The 26,990-nt window shown below is 36.3% G+C and overlaps 2 protein-coding genes across 9 annotated transcripts in view; one reads left to right on the top strand and one right to left on the bottom strand.

Moving 5' to 3' along the window:
• The window catches only part of STXBP3 (syntaxin binding protein 3), a 21,990-nt gene extending 5,453 nt beyond the window's left edge, over window positions 1-16,537 (top strand). For both annotated transcript variants that reach the window (XM_064428003.1, XM_064428004.1), the window contains exons 5-19: window positions 348-426; window positions 1,803-1,903; window positions 3,749-3,903; window positions 4,786-4,876; window positions 5,814-5,938; window positions 7,352-7,456; window positions 7,954-8,011; window positions 8,221-8,286; window positions 8,697-8,777; window positions 9,375-9,513; window positions 10,095-10,201; window positions 10,652-10,750; window positions 11,636-11,721; window positions 13,330-13,478; window positions 15,483-16,537. In XM_064428003.1, coding sequence (XP_064284073.1) covers window positions 348-426; window positions 1,803-1,903; window positions 3,749-3,903; window positions 4,786-4,876; window positions 5,814-5,938; window positions 7,352-7,456; window positions 7,954-8,011; window positions 8,221-8,286; window positions 8,697-8,777; window positions 9,375-9,513; window positions 10,095-10,201; window positions 10,652-10,750; window positions 11,636-11,721; window positions 13,330-13,478; window positions 15,483-15,574 — 1,533 coding nt within the window. In that variant the 3' untranslated portion in view covers window positions 15,575-16,537. The remainder of the gene's footprint in view (window positions 1-347; window positions 427-1,802; window positions 1,904-3,748; window positions 3,904-4,785; window positions 4,877-5,813; window positions 5,939-7,351; window positions 7,457-7,953; window positions 8,012-8,220; window positions 8,287-8,696; window positions 8,778-9,374; window positions 9,514-10,094; window positions 10,202-10,651; window positions 10,751-11,635; window positions 11,722-13,329; window positions 13,479-15,482) is intronic.
• Window positions 14,636-26,990, bottom strand: part of AKNAD1 (AKNA domain containing 1) — a 14,869-nt gene continuing 2,514 nt past the window's right edge. For 2 of the 7 annotated variants that reach the window (XM_064427991.1, XM_064427995.1), the window contains 13 exons: window positions 26,553-26,682; window positions 26,299-26,450; window positions 26,137-26,196; window positions 25,518-25,651; window positions 25,043-25,166; window positions 24,254-24,417; window positions 22,893-22,978; window positions 21,535-21,645; window positions 21,339-21,449; window positions 20,458-20,539; window positions 19,502-19,649; window positions 18,812-18,880; window positions 15,804-17,540 (listed from right to left, as the gene is read on the bottom strand). In XM_064427991.1, coding sequence (XP_064284061.1) covers window positions 17,460-17,540; window positions 18,812-18,880; window positions 19,502-19,649; window positions 20,458-20,539; window positions 21,339-21,449; window positions 21,535-21,645; window positions 22,893-22,978; window positions 24,254-24,417; window positions 25,043-25,166; window positions 25,518-25,651; window positions 26,137-26,196; window positions 26,299-26,450; window positions 26,553-26,682 — 1,452 coding nt within the window. In that variant the 3' untranslated portion in view covers window positions 15,804-17,459. Of the gene's footprint in view, window positions 14,960-15,803; window positions 17,541-18,149; window positions 18,881-19,501; window positions 19,650-20,457; window positions 20,540-21,338; window positions 21,450-21,534; window positions 21,646-22,892; window positions 22,979-24,253; window positions 24,418-25,042; window positions 25,167-25,517; window positions 25,652-26,136; window positions 26,197-26,298; window positions 26,451-26,552; window positions 26,683-26,990 lie in introns of those variants that run through there. The other 5 variants (XM_064427994.1, XM_064427996.1, XR_010366249.1 and 2 more) reach the window with 4 other exon arrangements.

Here is a 26,990-nt window from a genome sequence, read left to right as displayed (position 1 = left end):
ATTCAAAGTAATGGCTCTAATAAGAGATTACTGTTACTTCCTAAAAATTCTTGAGACAATAAATCTCAGCACTGTTACAGCTGGAAAATGATGCAAATACTGTGATGTATGTGCTTCCTGAAATGAGCTTGGTATGTGACTGACCATCTGTAATTGCTTGTTATTCTTCATCTGGAATTAAAAATCTGCAGTGTTCTCTTATATGTTGAAATGCAGTATTCCTGAGTGGGGCTTGGTAATAGAGCAGGAGGAGAGGAGGGAGAAGCTTTGTCTGGTGTGTGTAGAAAGGTAAAACACTGGCATGATGTTTTTTGTTTTTATTTCCTTATTTTTCTTGCCCATGTAAGTCTGTAGATGGACTGATTGATGACTTCATCAATAAATCATCCAGCAGATACAAAGCAGCATACGTGTATTTCACTGACTGTAAGTAAGCTTTTGGTTGTAGTTTGGTAACTCTGTGTGGGTAAATAAGTGAGCTGCTCTCTTCTATTGTGTGTGGTTGAGGAAGTGAAAAGTTTGGACCCTGTTTCTTGCTAGGAGGTTTGAGACTCAAGTCATTAAGCATATATCTGGGTTGCCAGGCTGTGGTTACTGTGCTGTGTGGCAATTGTAATTTCTTTCGCAATTACCAGTCTTGATTGTTCTCCACCTCTGCTTTTAGTTTAGGTAATGTAGTTTTATTTCTAAGTATTCCAATTTTCTCCTGTGTTGGAGTGTGGAGGAAGACATTTCAAGTGAAACTATGTATCTCTGTATAAACAAAACAGTACTAAAAATGTAACTTCATGAGAACTTTGTGCAAGAGTTGTGTTAGTAATTGGTTGCTCCAGGTAGTTCCTTCAGACCTATGAGCCAGCTTTTCCCCTTCCCTGAAAGAAGGGGCCTACTTAGCTCTTGCATGCATGACATTAATTGCAGAGGCAATTACTGGGAGCAGGGTTAATGTGATTGCACATGGCCCTGCAGTCACTCAGTGTGACTAAAATGGCTGTAAAGAAGGGAAAACAAAAAACCCAAATGTGCTGCTGAAGGCAGAGACTGAGGTGTGCCTGTCTGTGGGCTGTGTGTATCTGCTACTGGATATTCTCAAAGCAGCATTAAATTACTATCCAAATTCTTGGTTTCTTGCTTAATTTCATGCTGAAGCAGCAGTTATTGTTCTGGAAAAGTACTGCTGTCTTGCTGTATGCTCCTTGGTTGCAAGTGGGCAAACTTTCAGTTTGAGTACTTGCCAAAACTTTTCCTGTTGAGAGGAATAGCTCCCGAGTTAGAGAAATAACTCTGTCACTTCCAAGTTTGTGTAGTATTCATGTCATCTATGTATTCCTCAAATTCATTTTCTAGACTGGGATCCAAAAAACCTGGAAGTGTGGTGGAACACCTTAGAGATTTATAATTAAATTCCATATCTCTGTGTTTTGCTCCTAGATATATACACATGATTTCTTTTTGTAGCTTGGGAAATGTTTTTTTCTCTCCTACATGAAAAGAAATAGCAGAAAGTTTTACTTTAATAAAATCAACATCCTTCACAGTTGCAGACTGCTAATGAATGTTCAACAACATTTTGCTTGCAAAAAGCCAGCAGTGGTGCTTCTCAAAAAAGATCTGATAAACAAAATATTGATTATATGATCTATTTCACTTTAGGAAGAGTAGGCAATTTTTTTTTTTTGTATTTTATGGTTAATTGGGTCTTAATTTAGAATTGTCTGCTCTGAATACTGAATGCTTATAAGTGAGCTGACAGCTGGAATAGTACAAATTATTCGTACTTAAAGTCTCTTTTTTTCCCCTAGTTTGTCCTGACAGCCTCTTCAATAAAATTAAGGCTTCATGTGCAAAATCAATAAGGAAATGCAAGGAGATCAACATTTCATTCTTCCCTTATGAGTCTCAGGTAAGTTTAATTCTTAACCTTAAAAGTAGTCTGGAGAATTGTTTTCATGTGCTGCTGACCTTTTAGAAAACAATGAAATACAGTGTAGCTTTTGACTGGCAAACTCTGTGAGATATTTCCATTTGGGCACATTTCCTGTGCTTGCTTATGCTTTTCAGATGAAAACAGATGCTCCTGTACTCAAAGTTTTACTCTTTGCACTTGACCTCTTTGTAAGACTTGGTGTCAGGTGCAATAGGGAGGTTAAAGAAGCAATCTGTTCCCTAAGAGCAGGCAAGTATTCTGGCTGGTTTTTGGTAAGAGTTTGTTTCTGCTGATACTGAGGTTTTACTCTGGTAGGTTGGTGCATAGGAGTAAGAAAGACTTGGTGAAAGTCAGGAAAGGAGAGCAAATGGACTAAGAGAACTGAAGGGGAGTGGAACAAAAACTACTACTACTACAGTTTTTCAGTGAGAGGAGAACATGGAAATCCTGTTTTCTCAAATAAAGATCTATGCTACCACTACCAGTGGAAACCAGTGGGTGTTTTCCACAGCACAGGCAGTGGGTGTTGTGTGGAAAAGTAATTTGTTGCTCATGCCCTTCATCAGACCCAGAGGGCACACTGATACTCACTAAGACAGTGAAGCCTCTGAGCTCTGCCCAGTTCTGGGATCTGCAGAACTAACCACAAATGTTTCCCATGTCAAATGTTATCAACCTATCAAGGGGACAACTCTTATGTTTTCCAAGTGGCAGGTGAATATAGGAGGGATTGCTGCTAGCCCTGTATCACTGTGGTGCAATTTCCTGGTTTGAAGACACATTACTTTTTATTATAAAGGGTTCTTTATTATTTTGGTTGAGAATCCATCAGGGAATAATTAGTGTGGTGGCCTGTTTGTTTGCTTTCCAGTGAGGTTGATGTTTGCAAGTTTTGTTTCAAGCTGGTTTTGGGAGCCCTGCCAAAGCTGCTTTTCTGTATCAAATAAAGCCTATGAAAATGTTGTGGTCCTGGTTCTCTGGAGGACTCACCATGAAAGCAGAAATCAAGACTACTTTTCTGTAGTTGAAAATAAGCAGCACTAAGGCTGGGCAGCACTCTTCTTGTTTTTACTGGAGTTTTGTATTCTCAATATCTGGGGTTGTGAGAACCTTTTGAATCCTTAGCAGAGGACCAATGTTAACTGGTCTGCCTGCTTCCTGGGATGCTAGGAGAAAATAATCAGGCTGAGCTCTGGGCAAAGTGCAGGTGATTATCTGCTCGAGTGAAGCAAACACCTTTATCTGGATGGACATTCTTATTTGGCTCTGTAGTTACAGAGTCCATCTGAAGCTAGAGGAAATCCATTTCCCCACAATGGGATTGTACTTATGTTTGCATTCCATTTACCAAACTGTTGAAAAAGCCTTTCATCTCTGTACTACTAAGCTGCTTTAATCAAGATTTAATGCATTTAAAGAATTTCAGCTATTTAAGGTAAATTCTTCATATTAAAAGCAGATACAATATGTAAATTTGTATTTTAAACCAATTTAACCTTGATACCTTCTATGCTGATATTGCATTGTATGGCTCTGTACAAGGCACTGACAGGTGTTTAGCTCCTTCCTTCCATCTGTCCTTCCTTCCATAATTTGAAAAATAGAGTAATTTACATAGAGAGTAATAGGGAAAAGGTCTGAGAACAAGAACATGACCTCAACGTGGGTAGAGGAATGAAGTGTGGGTTTGTTTGTTTTTTCTTCCTTAAGTGTCCTGTGTATGACACTTTCTTGCAGTTTTAAATTGTTGGCAAACTTTTTACCAGGTGTTTTGGCAATCTGCAAGTTAGGCCCTTTTTTTCTTGCTTGTGCTTTTTGTAGGTATTTACTCTCAACATCCCAGATGCATTCTACCGCTGCTACAGTCCCACTCTGGAAAGGACAAAGGATAAGGATGCTGTACTGCAAGTCATGGCTGAACAAATTGTCACCTTATGTGCCACGCTAGATGAGAATCCAGGAGTGAGATATAAAAGGTGGGGCAAAATTAGTGTTTTATAGTAACTGCTTTCACTTCTAGGGCCTGCCACATTATTTGGTCATAGCTCGAGGCTGCAACATAGTTTGATTTTTAATTTTTTCCCCTTGTGGTTGTGGATTAGTTGTTTTTAATCCACAAGTCTGAAATGTGGAATGACAGGAATTTGTGAAGTGTAGGTAGAGCAGTGTTTTTCTGTGTACATGCATGTGACAGTAGTTGCTGTACCCTGTCTTGTTCTGAATGGTTTGTTTCATGTCTGGTCAGTAGGGTGACACTGATTTGCTGCATTCTTGTGTGCCACATGCATAATCCTGTAACAGAACTGCTGCTGTTCAGCCATTTGCAGCTCTACTTGGCACCAAGGAATTCAGAAATTGCTGTGGCACATGGGATCAGGGTTTCTTGTAGTAGAGATATTGAGAAGAATGCCTCTTTTGAACTTTGAAGGGGATTTACTATCTTTGAAGTCAAAGTAGGCTTCTGAAATTGTATTCAAGGGCTGCATTCTGTGGTGTAATGTGAAGTGGTGTCTTATTCTCTGCAAAGGTAACAAACAGTTGCTTGACTGTTTTTTTCCTGTTCTTTTTTTTCTTTTCTTTTTTGTTTCCTACCTCTGAGTGAAACTTGAGGTGCTGGGCCATGTTCCAGCTAATGCCAGTCTTTTGGCCGAAGCTGTTTCTGCCGTGGCAAATATCTGAAGCATTCAAAGAGTGAAATCATAATGTAAAAGTGAAAACATATTGGAAATACATAGAACGGAGTTCACAAACCCATGAAAGCAGAGGATCAATCTAGGGAGTTTTCTGTTTTAAAGGTAGTGTTTTAGTGTTCTGATGAAGAAGTGTAAGTTGTTTTTTCATGCTTCCTTTTTTCCCAGTGGGCCATCTGATAGAGCCAGCAAACTTGCCCAGCTTGTTGAAAAAAGTCTTGAAAACTACTACAAAACAGATGAGAGAAGCCAAATAAAGGTAGACAGTGAACTAAAATGTTTTATTTATTTTTTAACATTTTTTTGTATATCTGGGGAAAAAATCCTTGAAATATTCTTCAACAATTAAGTTCTACAATTATAGATATTATTTAATAATAAAGGCAACTAGTTGCCATTTAGTTGTTTTTGTGGATGAAAGCAATGTAGTGGTAATACCGTTGGAGTAAAGCTTTATTTGTGTGATCAGACTGATTTTATTTGAAAAATTAGCCCTCTGATAATGTAGGGGGGTGCTACAAACCTGAAGACCAGTGGATAAATGTTGTTTTAATATCACCTTTCATAAGGCCACGTGTAGAAGAGGCTTACTTCAGAATTGAAATATTTCCCCAGAAGGGATTTATTGTCCACAAAGATACAGCTGTTCACATAAATAATGGTTTTGATCTGTCACTACAAATAAGGCCTGATTAGGGCAGCTGCTTAAACACAAAGCCATGGGGTAAACCATTCTGATTTTGACTTTGCACTTTGCTACAGAAATAAATATGCCTGCTGCTTCTGCCACTTCACTAAACCCCAAAATGAAACTTTCAGTTGAATGTTTGGAGGTGTTTTCCTGTATTGCAGCACTATCTGATCTGCAATACAAACAATGAAGTTATCTATTAAATCTCTGGGCAGTGGTTTTGGGGTTTTGTTTGGTTTTTTTTTTTACTTTTTCTTTTCACTAGACTAATAAAATTCATATTTCTGAGTGTATTGCAGTGGGCTAAGAGCATTTCCTTAAACTTAGTATTTAAAACCATGGTCTATAATTCAAATGTTCAAACAAACACTTGGACTGTAGTGCAGTGTTCTTCAGTTATTTTTCTAAAAATGTCTGCAGTGCTGTGACTTAATGCAAATAGATTTAACCTGCATTAACTTTCTCCTGTATGTCTTAACTTTGTGTTTGTTTGATGGCTTTCTAGGCTAAAACCCACTCCCAACTAATAATAATTGATCGTGGTTTTGACCCAGTATCAACTGTACTCCATGAGCTCACCTTCCAGGCAATGGCATATGATCTGCTACCCATTGAAAATGATACTTACAAGCAAGTACTTAAAAAAACCCAACTAACTAGTTTATTCTTGATTATAAAATCCCTGAAATTGTTTAGCTCAATTGCACCATGGCAATATTAGCTGCTTATATTGCATAATGGTTGCTTCACTTATTGTTAGTCTTTCCTCTTGGATTTATGACTTCGTAATTTTCTTGACTTCCTCCCTTAATTGAGATTAGGTGGGATCTAATTGGCATTTTTGCTAAGTTTTGAGTCCAACAAATCACATTTTTTAAGACCTAAGAGTCTTGTACTACTCTTGAGGTATAGCTTAGGAGTGCACATTGAGATTCTCTAGATTTTCTTTCATAGTCTCAATTTTTTGGCATAACAAGACAAGCAATACCACTAACTGAATACTGAAAAAAAGCTAGGTTATTTCTCAGGTATCAGCTTTTATAGCTCCAGTAATTTAACTTGTGTAGTTGTTAAAATTTACATGTTTTATTGTAAATACACATTTAAGTCAGTCATGTTCAGTTTATAAGCACTGTTTGGAGTAGTGTAATGTTAATTTGCATAAGTTATGTGCTTTACTATCTGATTGTTCTGACAACAATGGTTTTGGTAGGACTTTGCTGATGACCCACTACAGCAAAAGAGACCTGATGGCCTCATTGTTTAGCCAAGCAAAGAGGAATGTGTATCTTCAGTCAGAACCCTGAATGAAGGTTTTAATAGGAAGTGTAGGCTCTAAGACTCTGAGTCTGAGTTTGATTGCTGGGTATGAAAATGTAGCAGAATGTTTTATAGGTCACCATCTGACTTTCATCATTAATCTTGTAATTTTTTTCGTTCTTTTGCTTTCTGGCAGTCTGCACTGTGTGAGTTTCTGTAAATGTGAAAATATTATGTGGCATGATTGTGATCTTGTTTTAGGTTTGTTGCTGTTTATAGTCACATAATAGCTGCTTTGTGATGCTGTGCAACAGTTTCTTTTATATGTGAAGTACATAGTCCTGCTTAGCCTTTTGTTGGTGAATGCAACTTCATTTTCCTTTATTTATAAAGTCTTATAGTTCACAGAGAAAGCTGCACTTGGCAATAGCAGTGTGTATTTGTGCAGTTTGAATTTGAAACCAAAACTCAAGAGAAATTGTGGTGCATGTAAATGTGTGTTTAAAACTCTAGTTACTGTTGGTTTAAAAGAATGTCCAGAAGCTCTTGCCCTAAAGAATCTTTCTAAAATTCATCTACTGTGTCTGTGTTAAAATATGTAGTCTGTGAAATCCTGTAAATTTTATTTTCTCGGGCACTGGCTTGGCTTATAAATTAAAATCTTTGTCTATTACTGTTGTTGCAATTTATATTGATTAAACTGTTACAAATAGTACTGTAGTAAGTGATGAGCATTGGGGGAAACCCAAACCCCAAATAATTGTCTGAATTTTCTTTTGGAAGGTACAAAACAGAAGGCTCTGGTGGGAAGGAAAAGGAGGCAATTTTGGAGGAAGATGATGACCTGTGGGTGAAGATGCGGCACAAGCATATTGCAGATGTGATAGAGTATGTGCATAAATAACAAAGCCAGCTGTTGGTTTCTTTGAGAGGGAGGGTGTTAGAGCTGTTCAGTGGGAACACAGGCAGTAATGTACATGGATTGCAAGACATATTGGATTCAGTTAAATAATCAATGCCAGGAAGAAATTGTGCTTCAAAAATGCAGTATGTACCCAGGTATGCATTTATACTAATGCTGCTTGCAGTTGTTGAGGTAAATGGAAATCAAGTAATTTCCTGGCAAGTATTTTCAAATATTTTAAATCTGAAGGGATTATTTTGCATACAGTGCTACCAAGCTGCTGCATCAAATGGTATTATGAAAACATTGCCGTGTTTAATAATTCCTTTGTAAAAAATCACTCTTTTCTCTGAAGATAGACCTGTATTTCAGGCTTTTACTTTCATTCCGAAATTCTTGTTGCACAGTTATTTTAAGATTTTGGGAAAAGATTTAAGCACTCATGTGCTGTTGCCTTTCATTATTTTCTTATTTTCTTCAGGGAATTACCAAAACTTTTGAAAGACTCTTCATCAAAAACAAAAGCAACAGAAGGAAAAGTAAGTTAAGTTGAGATATTGTTTTTCCTGGTAATTTAGTTATTTTTAGCTGATCAGATCCATGTAACTCATGGATCTACTAGAGAAATTAAGACTTTTCTGAACTGGAATTTTCAGGAGTTGTGGGGGAAGCAAGCTGCAACAGGAAGGGAAATAAGCAAATCATTTATTGGGGGAACAGATTTTCAACTTGTGTCATTTCTTTCCAGTTATCCATATCTGCTCTGTCCCAGTTAATGAAGAAGATGCCACTCTATCGTAAAGAGATTAGTAAGGTAAGGGGTCCTTTGTAATCACAACTTCACAGTAAATAATTCTGTGCACTTTGTTTTGTTGAAAAGTAGTTTTAGTCTGTCATTTTCCTGCACTGTGCTATGTAGCTGTTCTCCAAATTAATGTTTTCACCTACTGTAAAATTTGTAGAAGACAATGTGCTTCTATGTGTTTCATTTTACCATGTAAAAGAGTGAAATAATTTGTGTGCTTTGAGGATTGAAGATAACATAACAGTTTGGTGTTTTACAAAGTATTATGGGGAATCAGACTCTAAGTGAAGGGTAAAACACAGAAAATGTGTGATGGTACGGAAGGATTGACTTTTGTAACCAATAAAAATTATGGATATGCTAGGAAAAAATTCAAGCTATGACAGCCTGTGGGTTTTTTTTTGTTCTTTGTCTTCTAGCAAGTTGTTCATCTTAACATAGCAGAAGATTGCATGAGCAAGTTCAAATCTAACATAGAAAGGCTCTGTAAAACTGAACAGGTATGTTTAAAAAAGCCACAAACCAAAGAGCAGCTTTGCAAGTATTGCAAGTACCACTTCTTTGGTTTGCAGGAATAGAAGTTTGTTTTAACTGACTAAACTATGTCTCTTGCCTTTATTTTGTGATCAGTTTTTGAGGTGGTAGTATTAAAACTAAGTGTAATGTACAAGGCTCTTAATCTCCTGGCAAGGAGGTGTTCCTAAGTTTTGGAGGTTTTTTTGGTTTTAAAATCTGGCTAATTTGTATAAGGATCATCTTTGTTTTCAGGGCTCAAAATTCCTATGAGGTTGCATTTCAAATGTCTAGGAAAAACACCTTTTAGGGTGAGGCATTACATTGTGACTATAATTTACATTTTTAAGAATTCTAGATACCACAGTTTTAAATGTTTGTTTGTTATGTAGTGTTATTATAATGCTGTAACTATTGAAATAACTGTCAGATTTGTCATACTGAGTTTAAATTGATGCATGTTGATTGTTTCCTGAAACCTGGGGTTTCATAAAAATGCTTTTCAAAAGACAAAGAACAACATTGATCTAAATTACTTCGATGGTTTTAACCATGGTGTCTGTTTTTATTTTTTATTAATTTAGGACTTGGCTCTTGGAACTGATGCAGAAGGTGAAAAAGTAAAAGACTCTATGAGGGTCCTCCTTCCAGTTCTGCTCAACAAAAGTCATGACAGCTATGACAAAATCAGAGCTATTCTCCTGTATATCTTTAGCACAAATGGTATGACAAGTTGCCCTGTTTTTTTTCCTGAATGTTATGAGCTTGAACTCAAGGTTTAGGTTAGTACAGTGGTTTTAGTTAACCTTAAGTCTCTGCATTGGAGTTGATAGCTGGGTTTGAAAGAAATCCTGTCCATCCTCCCTATTTTCTCTCAGATTAGTAGCAAAGATACTACTGGCAAGGAGTTAAGAGATGTAATTCAAGTGTAGATTCATACAATGTTTTAATATCATTTTTGCATGTGTGCTATAGTTTGTTCTCCTATTTTCACACGGTATTGAAGCTGTTAAAGGGGGACTTGCATATCTGTGGCAACCTGAAAATTAAGTCAGTGGGGAAAAGTTTGTCGTTGAGAAGAGGCAAATTGGCAGAATGTTGGTCTGTGGAATCTGTAACGGTATTAGGTTTTGGTCTCAAGAATGGACCATTAAACAAAATTTTATCTAAAATATAGTATTATATAGACTGGTCACACAGAACAAACAAAAAAAAGTTCTGGGATAAATAATAGCCCAGAATGTGTGAGACAAAACTGGTCTTACAGTCACTTGTAATTGTTGTCTCTTTTCTGTATATTGAAGGAACTACCCAGGAGAACTTGGACAAGCTGATCCAGAATGTACACATAGAAAGTGATAGTGATATGATAAGAAATTGGAAATACCTTGATGTTCCTGTTATCTCTTCAGTAAGAATGTATTTATTTATTTTGTGATTTCCTACTCTCCAAGGACCTACAGCTCTTTCAGAAACTCTTAGCAATATTATCCAGGTCTAGGTTTGGAAGCAGATAATTGCTAGGAATTTTTTTTTGTAATGTATTTAAGTGGTAAATCCTTTGAAAATTATTAATGTTATCTGTTTAAAGTAAGATACCCATAATGTTCCTTCTGCAATTATCTGGTGGTAGCTTGAGCTAGTTGATTTTGGAATCTGTCAACTTACTCAGTTCCTTCTCTCTGAAGTTAGTATTTCTAATGTATCCTGAATTCTAGAGGTATTAATTATTGCTCCTTATAATTTTTATTTCTTTAAAATCTCATACTTATTCCCCCCTCCTTCTGCTACTGACTGCTAATAATAAGTTTCAAAAATCCAAACAGTAAATAATACAACCATATTTTGAAAATCTTTTCAGTTTGTTGCTCAGCAGCATAAATACGTAAGAAGGGACCGTTCTAAAGAAGAAACCTTTCAGCTTTCTAGGTGGACTCCTGTTATCAAAGATGTTATGGAGGTAAATTTCACCAACTAATTAATTCATGGGTGCAGTGCAGAAATTGACTCGAGTGAGTGGTTGTAGCCCATCTTTTGCATTCTGCAGTATTTTGAGTTAATTTTGTTAAATACATCTGGTGGGCAAAGTGATCACTTCTAGTCTGTTTCTAATATAGAACATTAGACTGCTGTTAGTAATACTTGTTATTAGAGGTCATTTTAAAGGTGAAGCAAATAAAAGTGAAAGCAAGAAGTCTTTTAGAACAGCTTGTCCTGGGATTGGCAGTGTTTGATATAATTTAGAGATCTGTGTCTTCTTGGTTTTTACTCCAAAGGGTCTTTAAACTGCAATTCCCATCTGAACTGTAGTGTGGTAGAGCCTGGAAGGTGTTGCTTGCCAGAACTGTAATTTCATTGTTCTTAAACCTGTCCCTAAGCATCAGTCAGTGACTGATGTCACACAGGGTACTGGAGTGGTAGTCTGACCCAGTGCTGTCATTCCTAGATTCTTGATGGCTTTCTCATGTTCATTTATATTTTTAGGGGACTCTGACTTCTCTCATACCTTACCATATAGAAGTTAAATACATTAGGGCTTTTACAGGTGAAAAGCAGCTTTTCACAGCTGCTAGTGAAATCTGAACAGTTAAATCAGTATATGTTTATAAAAAAAGCATGTATACTCACAATTCCTTGTCATACACAAAACACAATACATTTTAGCATTATGTGGTCTAGCATTTTGTTACATAGGAGAGTTATTCATGAGATGCTACTTGCAATTATTTATTGGACTGCAGGTGTTGGCATGAAATGTCAGTTAGATATTCTTTCTGAAAGCTGAAACTTGGTGGAGTTAAGGTCTGTATGCCTTTTTAAAGTGTGTCTTTGTTTTGCACTTCAGGATGCTATAGAAAACAAATTAGATTCAAAAGACTGGCCTTATTGTTCCCGCTGTCCTCCCACCTGGAATGGTTCAGGAGCAGTAAGGTAAATGGTTTAACTTCCTGAAACATAGGTTACCCAGATCTCAGTGTTTCAGTCACTCACTTTGTGAAGTGTTAGAGAAGTGTGCTAACTGAACAGTGACATAACACATGTAAGGAAATGTTAATGTGCCAAGCCTATATTTTTATTTAATCTAAAACATACTAAACTTGCTTGTTATTTTAATAATTAGTAATGTATAGGTTTTTCATTTGTAGTATCTCCCTTTTGCTTCAAGATTAGAAATAACATTTCATATTCCCAGAACAAGAAGTTTAAGCCATTGAGTTTATTAGTGTGCAGTAGTTTCAGGAATAAATGTTCAGTACTGTGACTTAGGTAAAAAGAATGTATTACTTCTGGAAGTTATCTCTGCTCTGTTAGTGGTGGTGACATTATTGGGGTTAATTACCTCAGGAAATGAAATTCATGTTCTATAGTCTCTCTCATTAGGAAATATGGGCCTGTTAGGCATTTGACCCCTGTTGCCAGGGAGTGGTTTAGGCAAGTCCAGAACAGTTGGAGGTCTTGAAATGAATTCTCTGCTAATGAATGTGAAATGTGTAATTGCATATTTAATGATTATCACTGAGAGGTGAATTTTCGAATTTTTTTTAGCTCACCTGTACTGTTCCTTCTTTCTCTTTTTAATTCCACTAGCTCTTGAACCTCATGACCAATACATGCCAATTGGAGAGCTTTATCACTTTTTATAGTGTTATTTAAAAGGGGAGACAAATCAATCAAGACTACCAAGAGTGTTTCTATCACAGGAATGTTAACTATGAGTTCCTTGCTCAGGAATGCTCACTGCACTAATCAGGGGCTGGAATTCAGGGAGGGAAACCTTAAACATATCCTAAATGTGGAAGACACACTTGAATTGGAATTTGTACCTTTCTAAATAAAAAAACAAAAAGCAGAGATACACAGCCTTAGGAAAATAGGTTTTTTACATCCACTTCTAATTAAAGTGTTGGTGGTGTATCCTTCTGTTTCTGGATATGCACTAGGATGATCAGTGCAAGGAGATACTAGAGCAAGTCCCTACACACTGGAACTTGATCTCTGTGTTAGAGGCTGGTGAGATGTGGGAATCTTGAAGGCACTCTAGCAGGGAGATCAGGACTGCAGATGACTTAACCTGTGTGTTAGACTTCTAAGCACTTCAGGCTGCTTTTGTTTTTCCTAGGTATCTGAATCTGATTTGATAACAAGCAAATGTTTTCTTTAGAGATTTCTGTTCATGTTCAGAGATAGAAAAACCTAAGACTCCAACTTTTTCAAATGAACCTCTCATGAAAAATGCCACTGGAATTGGGAGCATGCAGAGTTAAGCTGCTTGGCCGGAGTCCTTGGCATGTTAGCTGTGTGTGCAACAAGGTTTTTGTTTTGTGTTTATTTTTCCTTGGTGATACCTAAACCCTTAGAGTAATGTGATAATTTACAAAATTTAATAAAAACAAGTTATCAATTTATCTAAATACTTCTGCTGAAATTATAATCAAGCCATGAACTGAGTGACAGAAATTGCTACTGCTTGTTGTATAATTTTAACCAAAAATTAACTAGGCAAGCTGTATAAATGCCATCTCCTGGGATCTCGTGCAGCGCTCGGCAGAAGCCCAGAGCGAGCCAGAGGGAGGAGCGCAGGAGCAGCGCGAGGCTGATCGTGTTTGTCATCGGGGGCCTCGCGTACTCCGAGATGCGCAGCGCCTACGAGGTTTCCGAGGCCCACAGGTCCTGTGAGGTTGTTATTGGTAAGCTTGCCAAAGAGTGGGGTGTGTGCTGTAATACGTGTGGTTCTGGAAAATGTAAGAATCATTTTGCTTAGATCCCCTCTGTTGGGTCACCACACTGATACTGTAGCCAGTGTATTTCTGAAAACTATGCACTTAAAAGCATCTTTGCAGGTTATCTCAAGTGTTTGATGCTTGGAAGGATTTTTTTGCCACAGGACATTAAGGACAAAACAGTTATGCTCTACAGAAGAATTATGTCAGAGACATGTCAGTGTATACCCAACAGGAATTCAAGAGACCTCTATTTCTTTGTATTACAGTTTCCTCACAAATTTTTGCCTCTGCTTATGCTTTACCTTCAGTAGCAGTTGCTACTCTCATTGCTTTTGGAAGGAGGAAAGCTGACAGACTAGTGCAAAATTATTCACTTTGGAAGGAAGATAAGTATTAAAAAACCCCAACAATCTTAATTAAAATTCCACCCAAAAAAACTGAATAAATAAACTCCAACCCCCCTTTTCAGTGTAGTTCAGTTGACTTTGAAATATTTTCTAGTTTCTGCCATGGCTATTTGGAAGCTTTGCATAAACCACACAATGATTAACTGCTTAGGTCCTGAAAACTGCCCTGCTTAAGCTTTGGCAATTGGCAGCTGGTGTAGTAATCTCTCAGCACTTTAGAGGTAGTAAATGCTTTGTTCCATCAGCTGCTGTGCTTCAAATGAATTTTAAATAGCATTACAGGAAATAATTAGGTGCTAAAACTTGTACATATATATAATATATAGGAACAGAGCTCGTAGATACAAAACCTTACCCCAGACCTGTGTCCATCTGCAGGGCTGGCTGATGGCTGGGTGCAGGGTCATCTAAAGCATTCTGAATTACTTGAGAGCTCTACATCTGGCAGTTAAATTTAGTTTTGAGATTCAGATTAAATCTGTCTACCATCTACCATGATTTTAAATAAATACTCTTCCCTAAAACAATGCCAACCTTGATTCTGAAATCTAGAGTCTATTACATCAAAATATTCAGGGGTATTGTAGGTGTGTTTGGTGTGGTTGGTTTTGTTTTAGTTTATTTTTTATTTGCTGGTTTCATTGGTGGTGGTTGAGGTAGGTTTAATGCTGGTTCTAGTTCTGAGTAGTAATGGAAAGACCAGGACAACAGGAATGTAGTTTAACCAGATTATTTCTTCATCTGAAGCTTGTTTACAATACCATGTTTAGTGTAGGTGACTCTCTGACTGGGGTATCTGGCACTCACCACAGCACCATCTTCCCTTTTGTTTAGAGATGATTCTTGTAGTTTTGTTTGTAATCCTGATTTCTGAGGGAAGGTGATAGTTGCTGAATTTCCACATGGATTACTGAAAAATTAATATTTGTCTGTGTTCCTGATTCAGAACTGTAGGACTAGTAGCCCATTCAGAGTGACATTACTTGTTGACTTCAGAACTGCAGGGTGACTCTTCGTGGCAGAAGTTAGAATCACTCTCTGTGAGAATAAGAGAGGTAGTTGTGCACTGAAGAATAATAAGGATTTTCTTTGCTGGTCAAGACTTGAATTTTGTTTTTCCAAGGAAATGTTAGTAAAAGCAGTTTTCTGTAACTGGCATTTCTGTGGAACTCTACTGTTTGTGATAATCTTGAATCCAGATACTTTATTGATTCTAGGCTAAAGTCTCTCATTAAGTCACCCTTTCACAGAATGGCAGGTTTCTTGCAGGCTGGGACAATTGGCCAGGTTCAGTCCTGTCTTTCAAACAGGGCAGAGCAGGACTTGAAACTCATACTCAAAGTATGAGTCCTGATCTGGATGTCTGAGTGTGGGAGGAGGGACATTGCCTACCTAATGGTGACACTTACATGATGGTGCTTTATGTGAAAACACTTGAAATGTTGCACTTGCCAGTTTTCCATGTGCAGTAAAAAACACTGGCATGTAACTGATGTTTTAAAGAGGGAATTCCGAAAGTCAGAATTTGACTGATACTGTTCATACTTATGTTCTTTTATAGGTTCTACTCATATTTTGACACCTAGAAAACTACTAGAGGATGTGAAGAGCCTTAGTAAACCCAAGGATATGGTCTGCCTTAAGGATGAATAGATCTGGTGATGTTTATAAAAACACAAATAGTATGTACATATTCTAGTGGAACTGACTTTTCCAAATCCTGCACTTCAATACATGTTTCCTAATGGGAGGTCATGTTATAATTTAAATTTGCTGCTTTTGAGGGAGTAGAAGGCAGAGAGAGGAAAAGATGGAAAAGATAAACATGTGTGTTTCTTAGGTTCTATTTAGTATTACACTGCAAGTGCTTTTTCAAAAGAGCCTGTTTGTTCCTAACTAATTATGCTAAAAATTATTGTAATTATATATAAACTGGAATTGTCTTTGAGAACTGTGAAAACTTTCTGTAATGGCATTTATTTCTAAAAATGACTGAATTATAAAGGGCCTAGGCTCTTGGGTAGGGACTTTTAGAGAAAACCTGTAAATATAGATTTATGGTAAAAATGTTTAATACAAGTTCAGTGTCATAAAGTGTAATGTTTTCTGTAAAAACAACTTGCTGAAAAATCTTTAAATATGTGCCATTGTGAAAAATCTAATCTTTTTAGATGGTGCTGGGTAAGGTAGGTAGTTAATAACAATTATTGAGCAGTTCCAATCACAGTAACTTTGGAGAAATGCTGTCAACTGTGCACTGAAGTACACTTTATATTTAAGTATATACAGAGATTATTACTTTTTTAAAAATTCCTTATGATTGTCTATGTAGTATGTCTTTTTCAGAAGCTGAATTGCCTGTGATACAGAAATTCCAAAACTAAGCATGTCTCTTTGAGGAAGTGGAGGCAGGGAAAGGACAGGACAAAAAGGGAAGCAGCTCAGTCTTTCAAAGGGATTGGTAATTTGGAAAAAAAAAAGCACAGAGCAAACAAAATGACAAAACCTGATGCACTCAAAGAATTTACTTTTAAAAAATTTTGTTATATACTAAGAAAGAAATACTTAAATTTGCATTGAAGGGAATAAAAAAATAAAAGTGTATGAATTCTGTAATACTGGTGATGTTTAGATTTCTCTTTAAAAATTACTGAATTAAAATTACTGAACTTTCAACAGGATGTTGTATTTATGTGCCTTGGAATGTTAAGTTTGTTTTATGTAGAATCCAAGAGAAATGTTATAATGAAAAAGAATAGATTGCTTGTGTCCTTTTGTTTAGATTTTCCCAATGATGAGTGGTTTTTTTTTCTGTGATTTTGGGTTTTTTTCCCTTTATTTTTGCTCTCAGGTTAACCAAAACTTGGAGAACATTTTTGTTAGATGAGTTAATTGTTCATTCAGAGTTAATTAGAAGGTGGAAAAAAGTCAAGTTCTCCCCCTACATCAGAGAGGAATGAAAGGGGAGGACAAGACAGAATGATTCTAAAATGCTGCAGGACATGGGGTGTGATGAGAATAAGTTGCTGTAGCTTGCAAATGCACCTAAACAAGTCTGGAATTGAATCTACACTGAATTTTTTTTCAATAGGAGTACAAAAGCAACACTTTTAAATCAACTGGTTCATCAAATGCCATGTGCATCACAACCTTAAAAATGTAGCAGAAATAGGCGTTGTTTTTGTGAATTCTGGTTTATAACTCTCTGGAACTGATGGAAGCCTCAGAAATCCTGTTAGTGTTCAGAGTGAAGGGCTGCCTTCCTGTTCAGGGTGTGAAGTGACAGGTGAAACCTGCAGCTGTCAAATCAGAACAAAAGGACCTTTAGCATCCCAGATGTCATGCAGTAATGATGTGCTCTAAATTGTTATAGGGTATATTGTTAAATTGTTATATGTTTAAGTATTTATAGGGCTAATAAGTACAAATGTTACTGCTGATTTGGAAGGATTCTGGGCCTTCAATTTGCCAGAGACTGTTCTGAGAATTTCACTACATGATTGTCTTACTCAGTCTGATCCTTCTTAGGCAGTTGCTGTCAGGTACAGGACAGCAGGTGCAGGGATCCAGGATAAACAAAAGGCTTATAACAAGCTGTTCTGGAGATGTAGAGAGATTTCTGTGAAAGAGATGAATCTTTTTTTAATTGAATCTAGGAAGCTGCAGGAATTACTTCATTTAGTAAGTTCATTTGCAAGTAATGGGGAGATTCCAAACATTAGACTAAATAAAGCAAAACCAGATATAATGAGAGGCAAATAAATTTATAAGGATATACAATAAGAGGCTAAAGAGGAAAAGGGTTGGCTGTGAAGGGTGGAAGAAGCCCTGAAAAACACCAGTGATTCAGGCTAGTGAGCAAGTGGCGCATGACACTGAGTTTAGCAATCACTGCTTGTATGAACAGAGTCTGCATTATTTCTGTGTCCTCCACTGATGAAATTGCTCAGGTTTGCCTGAAAATGGCTCTCCTTTTTAAGGAATGTACTGGCATTTCTAATTTGGTTTTCATCAGTCTTTATGTACTTTGGCTTCAGTGAGTAGCATCCCTGATAAAACAAGGTTGTTAACTGCTTGCCTTTAATCACTGCAGTTAAATGGATGTTACAAGGAAAATAATAGATGACTTTTCTTGGCTCACTGCATTTCTACAGTATTTTAAAATTTTCCAACCTACTTAGCATCAGCTAAAATGTCAAAGCCAGATATATCTGACAAATTAAGGACATCAAATTGAAGGAACCAATTTAATTGCTACAAATACATAAACAACAAATGGTGTAATTCAGTCATTGCAACATACAAGGATGTTTCTTAAAAAACAAACAACTCTCAATGTAGAGCACTCAAAAACCAAAATAATTCCAAATGTTGACTATAATTTGGTATGTTAACATGATAGTTGTTTCTAGATGTCTCAGGTACAGAGGCTGTTCTCTCTTGGTGTGATTAAGCAGCTGCTGTTGAAGTGTGAGAAGAAATTATATGTAGTAATGACTGAGATTTATTCTCATACTTGGGAGTGGGGGGAAATCCAAGTCAGAAAGTTAATTTTGCTTGTTTAAGCCAATTTTTATGATGTTGCCTTAAGGCATCTGTGCACAATAATGGGATTAGCCAACCTACTAAAGACTTTCAGTAGAATTACTAATTTGTTTTATAGTTTTAAGACTGAGTATAAATGTGGAATACCTATGTGCTCTGATTTGGTTTAGTACCAATAGGTACAGAACAGCTGACAAAGTTAGCTAGCTGACTTTTTCATGTTGGTGTTCATCATTTGATTTTTGCAGAGATACTAACACTTCAGCAGAACAATATAGCATTTGGACTAGATAATTAAAACTGCTGTCTTTTAACTTTAGCTAGGTCTTCTGAAACTGCTTGCACCATTCGCTCTGTAGCTTTCTTCAAACTGTTTGCTGTCTCTATGGCATGATCCAGAGTAGAACTTAAAACCTGTTGGAAATAATAAAATGGAGCCTTGTTAATGGTGAAGGCAAATGTATACACAGGTCCTGGAAAAAGATGATGTTTAAGGTTTTGTCCATGACTTTCACTCTGAATACGTGTTGAGAAGTAAAAATTGAGTCATGCGATAGACTGTTCTAGGATTCAAGTTGGAAGTATCTGTTAATCATTTCTCTTTGTGTATTCATTTGAACTGAGGGATATTTACACCTTTCTAATGTATCAGCTCCAGTGTGGTGAATGTTTTTGGTACTGAGAAGGCTTTCTTGAGGTTTTGATAGTGATTTGTCTAGCTAGACTTTCTTTCAGGATATGAAACACAATTCTGGAGAGAAGATCCAGTGCTATTTTTTTGGTCTATTTCACCTTTTATACAGGGACTGAGTTGCAGAACAAGTCTGTACATCCCTATATGAAGAAATATAGTAACATATAAGCCAAAATGCTTGGGGTTTGAACTCCCTCTTGTCTTACCCTCAAATGCACTACACATGCTTAGATTGTAGTAATCAGCTTGCTAAGAATGGGATGTTCTACAGTGCCATGATATATGGAGGTAATGCTTTCAAGAAAGATGTGTGGCTTTTAATTTTCACTCAAAAGTCTTACATTTGCATAGGAATCATTGGCATTTCTGTCTCTGATGTTGATTGCAGATTTTCTTTGGGCAGATTTCTTACTGGGTACATATTGATGTGAAAGGATAATTTTATCACATGTGCTTGAACAGCAGGTTTTGGCAGCCACAAAGGATTTCCTAAAGATAAGATACATAGAATAAAATACAATTTAAGCAAGAAAAAGAACTTCTAAACTATGAATCACATACATAAACCTTGATAGGACTCGGTTGCAAGTTAATTTTACGGTGAGTAGAATTTTCCATGGAATTGTAAAGCATAGTCCAGCATTGTTTGTATTCTGTCTGCATTGCATTAGACAAAAAATGTTCTAGGATACAGAGTAAGAAAACTTCTCATAATAGCAGCATTCTGCTGCTGTTGTAGCTTTCTCATAGTGTTCTATGCCATTGATTCTCAAGTGCAGCTGCTGTACTTCCAGGCAATTACTGCAATTGAGTAAAGATGTCAAAAATACTGTCACAAAACTTGTTTACATTTCAGTCTAGTCTGTGCTACTGTAAGGAATCCGTTTTGTTTCTGTCTCATGGTGTAATTTAATGTTAGCAACAATAAAAAGGATTATTACTTAAAAAGAAATAGTTGGTAGCAAACAGAGCTGCATTTTAATAATGCAGGCCTGCTTTTGAATCTTTGAATGGGAACATCCTCTTAAAGTGAATTTGTTTCATTACTAAGTGTGTCAGCTAAAGAAGTTACATTTTTACTCTTCATTACATTAGGAGTGAAGAATTAATCTAAGAATTGTTCACACATTCTTCAAGCAAATATTTTAATTTCACTAAAGAGTGAAATTCTAATCTACAACATGAACTGTGAAAGATGAATATTACTCCTGCTTATGATACCTGGTGTGCTATTTCCATGCTGAATCTTCAGCAATGGGGTTTTCTGTTGTACTACATAGTTATTATTACAGCTTACCTTTCATGAAGTCTGGTTACAACTTCACCTGGCTGCTTGGGTTTTTGAGCCTTTTGAGTGGAGATTCTCTTCTGTGAAGAAGCTGGAGTTGTTGAGGCCATGTTTAAAAAAAAAAAAAGGTAATTGTCTGTGTATTTTAACTTTTTTTTCTCTTTAGCATAAATTAAAGATCAAGTAACCATCACTGCTGAATATGTTTAAAGTTTTTTATAAATGAGGAGAGGTTACCTTTTTGTTTGGTCTCGAGTGTAGTCAGCAAATGGAATGCAGATTTATATTCAATTGCATGCAGTGGAAGACTGTAGAATAATCAGTGTCATAATCCTAATGAATACTGTTTTGATTTGTAGTTTCACAGGCTTGCCAGAGACAAATAGTTAATTTATGCTTTCTTCTTGATGAAATTCTATATTTTTCTTTAAGCAATTTTTTTCTTATGCTAGAGAGAGTCTAAGTGCCTTGAAAAGGTTCATGTTCAGATGATTTAATTTTTTTTTAAATTAGGCTCCCCTTGACTTTGCTGCATGTCACACAATGTGAGGGTAGAGCTGGAATTTTCTTTAGTACTTGTTTATACTACGTTAGGTAATTGCTGGCACAATAAAAGTTGGCACACTAATGCCTAATTTACATGTCCTTTCATGTGAATCTGCAAAATGAGATATTCCTGCTATAAATGAAATATGAAAGGGATTCCACTCATAAAGAAGCAGGGAAAGTTAAATCTGTTGTGCATGGAGATTAAACTTGACCAGGTGTGTAAAAGTTGGATTTCCAGTGCTAATGACTGCTTATACTAAATTAAATGTGGCCTGGTATGTGCAGTATGGCTTTCTGCCCCTAAAAAGCTAGCCTGTTTGTTAACTACACATCATACTTACAGGATGAACCAGAGCTTCTTTTTCTACACAGGGTACAAGACTGAACAGACTCTTTGTAATTCCTGAGTTCTACTTGATCTCTGCTTCCCCTGGGGCATCTGCATCTAAATCCTGGAAACGGAGATGCATGGTTTAGAAAAACAAAACTACAAGCAATGTTTCCTTGTAGATGCTCATATTTTTGCAATCACTGTACCTTGTCTCTCTCCACATAATCTTGTATTTAATGATTTGTAATTTAGAGTGACATGGTCCTTGCTTTGTGAATCACAAGAATCACAGGCTGAGAAATCTTCTGAATCGCTGCCTAAAATTCAAAAAATAAGTTAAAAGGGTCTGAAATATGAGATGCTTTGGCTGATGTACTGAGGTAATTATTTGGCTTTCAGCACTGTACTTTCAGAGCATTTTGCTGCCATTAATACTACTGCAATTTGAGGAAGTACTTTTCACCCCCAGGAGAGTGGGGATTGAGTTAAAGATTAGCTTTCAGCCCTGTCTGCAAGCTTGGAATCTAATTTTCTGGTGGTGCTTATTTTCAGACCAAGAATTGTTGGTTTTTTTCTTTAAGGATGTTCTCCATGTCCCTGTCCACAGTGTTATGGGAACAGTGTAGCATAATAGGAATGGGATGAGAATTTGTGCAGCTCTAGTGTGGCACTGCTTTAACTATTGCAAATAAGTTTGTACTGGTTAACCAACCAGTACAAACAACAATCCCAGTGTGTTATATTAAATTAAAAGGATATCACAATAAAGTCAAGGACAACTGATTTGACAAAAGGTAAGAAAACCTGTATATTCAGACTTAAAACTGAATGTAGGACAGCTCATGCTGTTCTCCTTTAGTTTCTAGTTACTAAAAGCTTCAGAATATCCTGCAGTGGAAAAGTAAAATTGTTTTTAAGCAGAAGAATGAAGTTGAATCCAAAAACTGAAAGTGGAAGTACTGATATGAAATGTCTCAGTTGTCAAGCTTGGAATCATCTTCTAGAACATGAAATAAATGCAGATCAGAAGAAAAAGCAAAATCAAAGCATTGTGTGCACGTCACTGTCAAGCTCTTGAACGTATTAGCAATGGCAATATTTGGAAACTTATCTAGAAAGCTGCATTAGATTCATAGAGTAATTCAGGTTGGACAGGATTTCTGGAGGTCTGTCCCCTCTCAAAGCAGGCCCAACTTAAAGGAAGTTGCTTAGAACCCTGTCCAGCTGAGTTCTGAATATCTCTGAGAGTGGATGTGCCACAGGCTCCCTAGAGCAAGCTGTTTCAATGTTTGACCAAGTTAAAAATCTTTCATTCATATCTAGGTGAAAATTGCATTGCAATGTGTCTGTTGCCTCTTGGTCTGTCATTGAGAGTTCCACAGTGAATTTGACCTGGTGTTCTTTTTAGTTTCCTTTTTATTCTTAGTGTTTTGTGCTCTGCTAAACAGTAACATCTGTTAAAACTACAATTTTCATGTTGAGACATAAAAGGAATGTATCTCTTCACAGGATTCCCTAGCAGGTTTAAGCATGGTTCTGACCTTTATATGCCCTCATGACTTACTCAGGTTGGTATCTGATAAATCAGTTGGTTTTCTCTGCATGAAGAGTAGAGATGTTCCAGTTTTTCCTTCCTGGATGTTTGTGTTTCTTCGAGCATGAAAACAGAATATTTTTATTGTATCTTAATATTTCTATAATGAGACTTACAAATCTTATACTAATTATTACTTCTTAATTGAGAAGAAATAATATTTATTCACAGAAAGAACTTTACTTGTATCAGCTATCTGAAAAAGTGGTAAGCAGAAGTTTAATAATTAACCAGTTAAATAATTAACCCTTTAGTTAAAGGACACATTCTGACAAAAGCACCGTGACTTCCCACAACTGTTAAAAATGCTTAAAAGATAATCCTGTATTGGAATAGTAAAGTAGTATGAAATCTTAGATACATCCATTTGTTACCACTGTGTTTTGATACAACATACATTAAATATGATTTGGTGTCTCAGTAACTTGGAGCAGTTATTAAGGCTTTAATTTAATGCCTTTAGATAATTAGAGGAATGTTTGACATGTACCTTCTGAGAGAAGAAGAACAAGGTTCCTTGTTTGAGTTACTTGATGTGTATTTTTAACTTTGGGTGTACAGGATCACCACGTTTATTTGGAAAATTTTCTGCCTATTCATAAACATAATGATCAGAAGATTGAACTAACAGTCTTTCAATGACAGACAAAAAAGTGGAAGCTAGGTGAGTTTTACTAGACAACTATTAGCACCTACCCTATAAAATAATCTGACAGAATTAGGTTAATATGACTGTGCTCTATGCTGCATGCATTCTTTTCCCAAAAGCTCTGCTTCTCTACTGGAAGTTAGTTGAATTCTCTTTTTCTAACCTTAGATTGGTTAAGGGGGGACCACTTATTCTTCTCATCTCATTGAGATGTTTAAGACCTATGTAATGCTTCCCAGGAGGGTGGAGATGGTATTTAGAGTTTTCACAAGGTTTGGATTGTTATTTATGTAAGGATATGCATCCCTCCCTTTTCTTGTTTAAATAAAAATACCATACAAATATTGGCAAATTATCTTTTACTGGCACTGTACTCTGACTAGATATTCACATCCTGAATTTGTGTGGCTGTCATGAATTTTATACAGAAGTATGATTTAACTCCTAGGTGCAAGTGATGGTGGTGTTTTGGCTTCAGGAAATACTTTCAGACTGAAAAAGGTAGGAAGACCTGGCTAGGAGGAAGTCTTACATATGCAGTTATATAATTCTGTATAATTTTTATTCTGGAAATATTTATGTTGCTTTTCAGATTTCAGTCATCCTCATTTTCTTATTCAGCATTTAATTTTATGTATGTCTTTCTAAAAACTTCAATAGCTGTTTCCAAGTTTTCACTTACATGTGCAGACAAAGATTGCACTTCTTGCCCTCTAAAGAAAGTTGATTTGCTGGTGGGATTACATCAGTTGTCTGATTTCTTTCTCCCTCATGCTCCTTGTGAAAAGATGGACTTTCAGTACCTCTTATTTGTGGAAGATCAGCAGTGCTTGAAACTGCCAAGCTCTGTACAAAGTAACAAAGCATAGACACAGGTGTAGGTGGGCCTTGCATTGCAAGGAACCAAACCAACAAAACTTTGGATTCCTACCAAACAGCCTCTCCTCAGCTCTCTTAGCATTTTTCTCTGAAGCCCAAGTTACCTAAAACATTGGTTATGAAAGCATTTGTTGAGACTTACCTGTAGATTTGTAGAAGACGGTAAGATTTTTTTTTTTGCGGGGGGAGAGTGTGTATGTGTATTTATGATCTGGGAGGAAATATTACCATTCTTAGGAGTAAACTCAACTTTCTGTAGCACAATACTGTTTGGTCTTCTAGTAATTCGGCAGCTTAAGATCTTGGACAAAGTAATTTTTCCTCCCACAAAATGATAGTGATTAATTCCCCAAAACAGCTTTGCAGAAGTTAAATTAGCTACTCATATTTTCTTACTGTGAAATAAATGCTTTTGAAACTGGAACTAAGAACATTCAGTATAGTTTTGTTTTTATACTTAGGTTTCTGTTACAGTTGAAGTAATGTGCTATCTAAAAGCATCATGCTCTTACTAGAGAAGAACATATAATCACACAACTGCACTTAGGTTCTCAAGACTTGCATCAATAAAAACTTAATAAAAGTCAGTTACCTCACAGAAAGACTGGGCAGATTCATAGGAAGTCGGTAACGATGACAAGCTGCCTTTGCCTTCCATTTGTTCTTGAATGTCTTCAAGCAGCATGCCAAGTCTGAATATTCCTCCTTCCACCCTTCTAAATCCAATCACAACTCACAGTTACTTAAAACTCTCTAAACTGATCTTTTATTTCTTACCATGATAACCATAGTGGACATCGCAGTACATTTCCCATAAAATAAAACAATAAAATGTTTGGAGTTGTCAGAGTCCCTTTGAAGTATTTGAATTAATCAAATAGGTATCCAATTATAAGTAGGATATATAAAGCCCAAGGTGAATTTTGGCCAAACAACTTACAGTTTACCACATTAAGATATTTTCATTTCAGGAAAACTCTAATGGATAGCAAACTCTAATGGAAGCAAAATCTGTAAGACAGTCAAAGAAAATATACTGATGTACTACTTAGCACTTCTCTTCTGACCTCTCAGGATCAAACTCTCCGAGGCTGATAGGCTTGTCCTTGCAGTCCTGCAGCTGTAAGTTGTGGTGCTCTTCTCTAGCTTTTAAATAATTTCTTTCCAAGGCATCAAGGTATCTTTTCAGTTGATTTAATGCCTTCATCAATAAGAAATATTTCAATACAAAATGTCATGATAACTTAGCATAAGTAGCTGTCACTATGTCTTGCTATGTAAGCCAGATGTTATTTGCAGTGCTGTTGGTAAGAATTTTGGTAGTTCTCTGAATTGAAACAGGACTGCATATTGTATATTCCCCTAATACTCTGTGCTGCTTTATTATGTCCAAGCGAAATAATAAAAGTTATTTCTGCACTGATGCCCTACATGTCAAAATTCCTAACTTATATGGCAACTTCAGGCCTTTTATTAATAGTTTTAAATCAGAATCCTTAAAAGATTTAAGAATTTGTCCACCTACTGAACACCTTCATTTTTGCTTCCTAATCTCATACTTTCAGTCTGAATTGAGAAGAGTAAATATCCATTTCAGGTAAACATCAAGAATCTTGCCAGAAAATTGTCAGTTTACAGCCATTTCAAATGCATTTCAGATAGCTCAAAATACATAAATCCATTTACCAGATACTTGTCTTGTAAAAAGACTGTTTCTTGGATCATATGCTCAGAGAAGTCTTCCACCTTCAAGACAAAATATTAGACTTAATTATTATACTTAAACAATTTGCCAAGAGTATGGAGTTTGAGCAAAGTGCAAAGTATGTATTGAAACAGATCTCTTACTTTCTTAGTCAGTTGCTCTGTCTGATCCTTTAGTATTTGAGACATCTTTTCTCCTAGTGTTAGTTCTGGCAGTGAATCAGAAGGATTGAAACAATGTGCTTTTACTGTCCCAGCTGCTGGAAGTGCTGATGCTGCTATTCCAGGCTGCAGTCCTATGGAATACAAGGGAATATTGATCAATTGCAATTTCGGCCCAAAAATGTAATCAAATTACATTAAATAGTCATGTGCATAGCTACTGTAATTTTATTTACTTGCTTTAAGCAAACCATGTGTAGGTTGTACAGGGACAGGAGCACGGAATGTGATGACATCAGGTGGTGTCCCAGTGTGTCCTGAGGAAATGGCAATGTTGGCATTTGCAAAGTCTGACTGAGGAAGTATCTGTTAAAATGAGAACCTTCATTATAGATACAATGTATAGAACACTTATGGACCTAGACAAAAAACTAACTCAAAGTGCAAAATATTAATGAAATGTTTATTATAGCAGTACCATTTCATTTTCTGAGTTGACAGATGTGTCAAGTGTCTCACTGTATAAATACTTAAAATACTTTTCTGTGTTTTGAAAATACAGAGGATTTGTATAAATGGGAAATACCATATGAATGTGACAAAATAGTTTTAGGGGGATAGTCATACTCTTGGAGGTAAAGAAGAATGACTTTAAAAAAAGTATTTTGAGAGAT

Source organism: Passer domesticus, chromosome 7 (genome assembly GCF_036417665.1).
Source record: "Passer domesticus isolate bPasDom1 chromosome 7, bPasDom1.hap1, whole genome shotgun sequence".
NCBI classification, from domain to species: domain Eukaryota; kingdom Metazoa; phylum Chordata; class Aves; order Passeriformes; family Passeridae; genus Passer; species Passer domesticus.
This window is presented reverse-complemented; position numbering and strand designations above follow the sequence as displayed.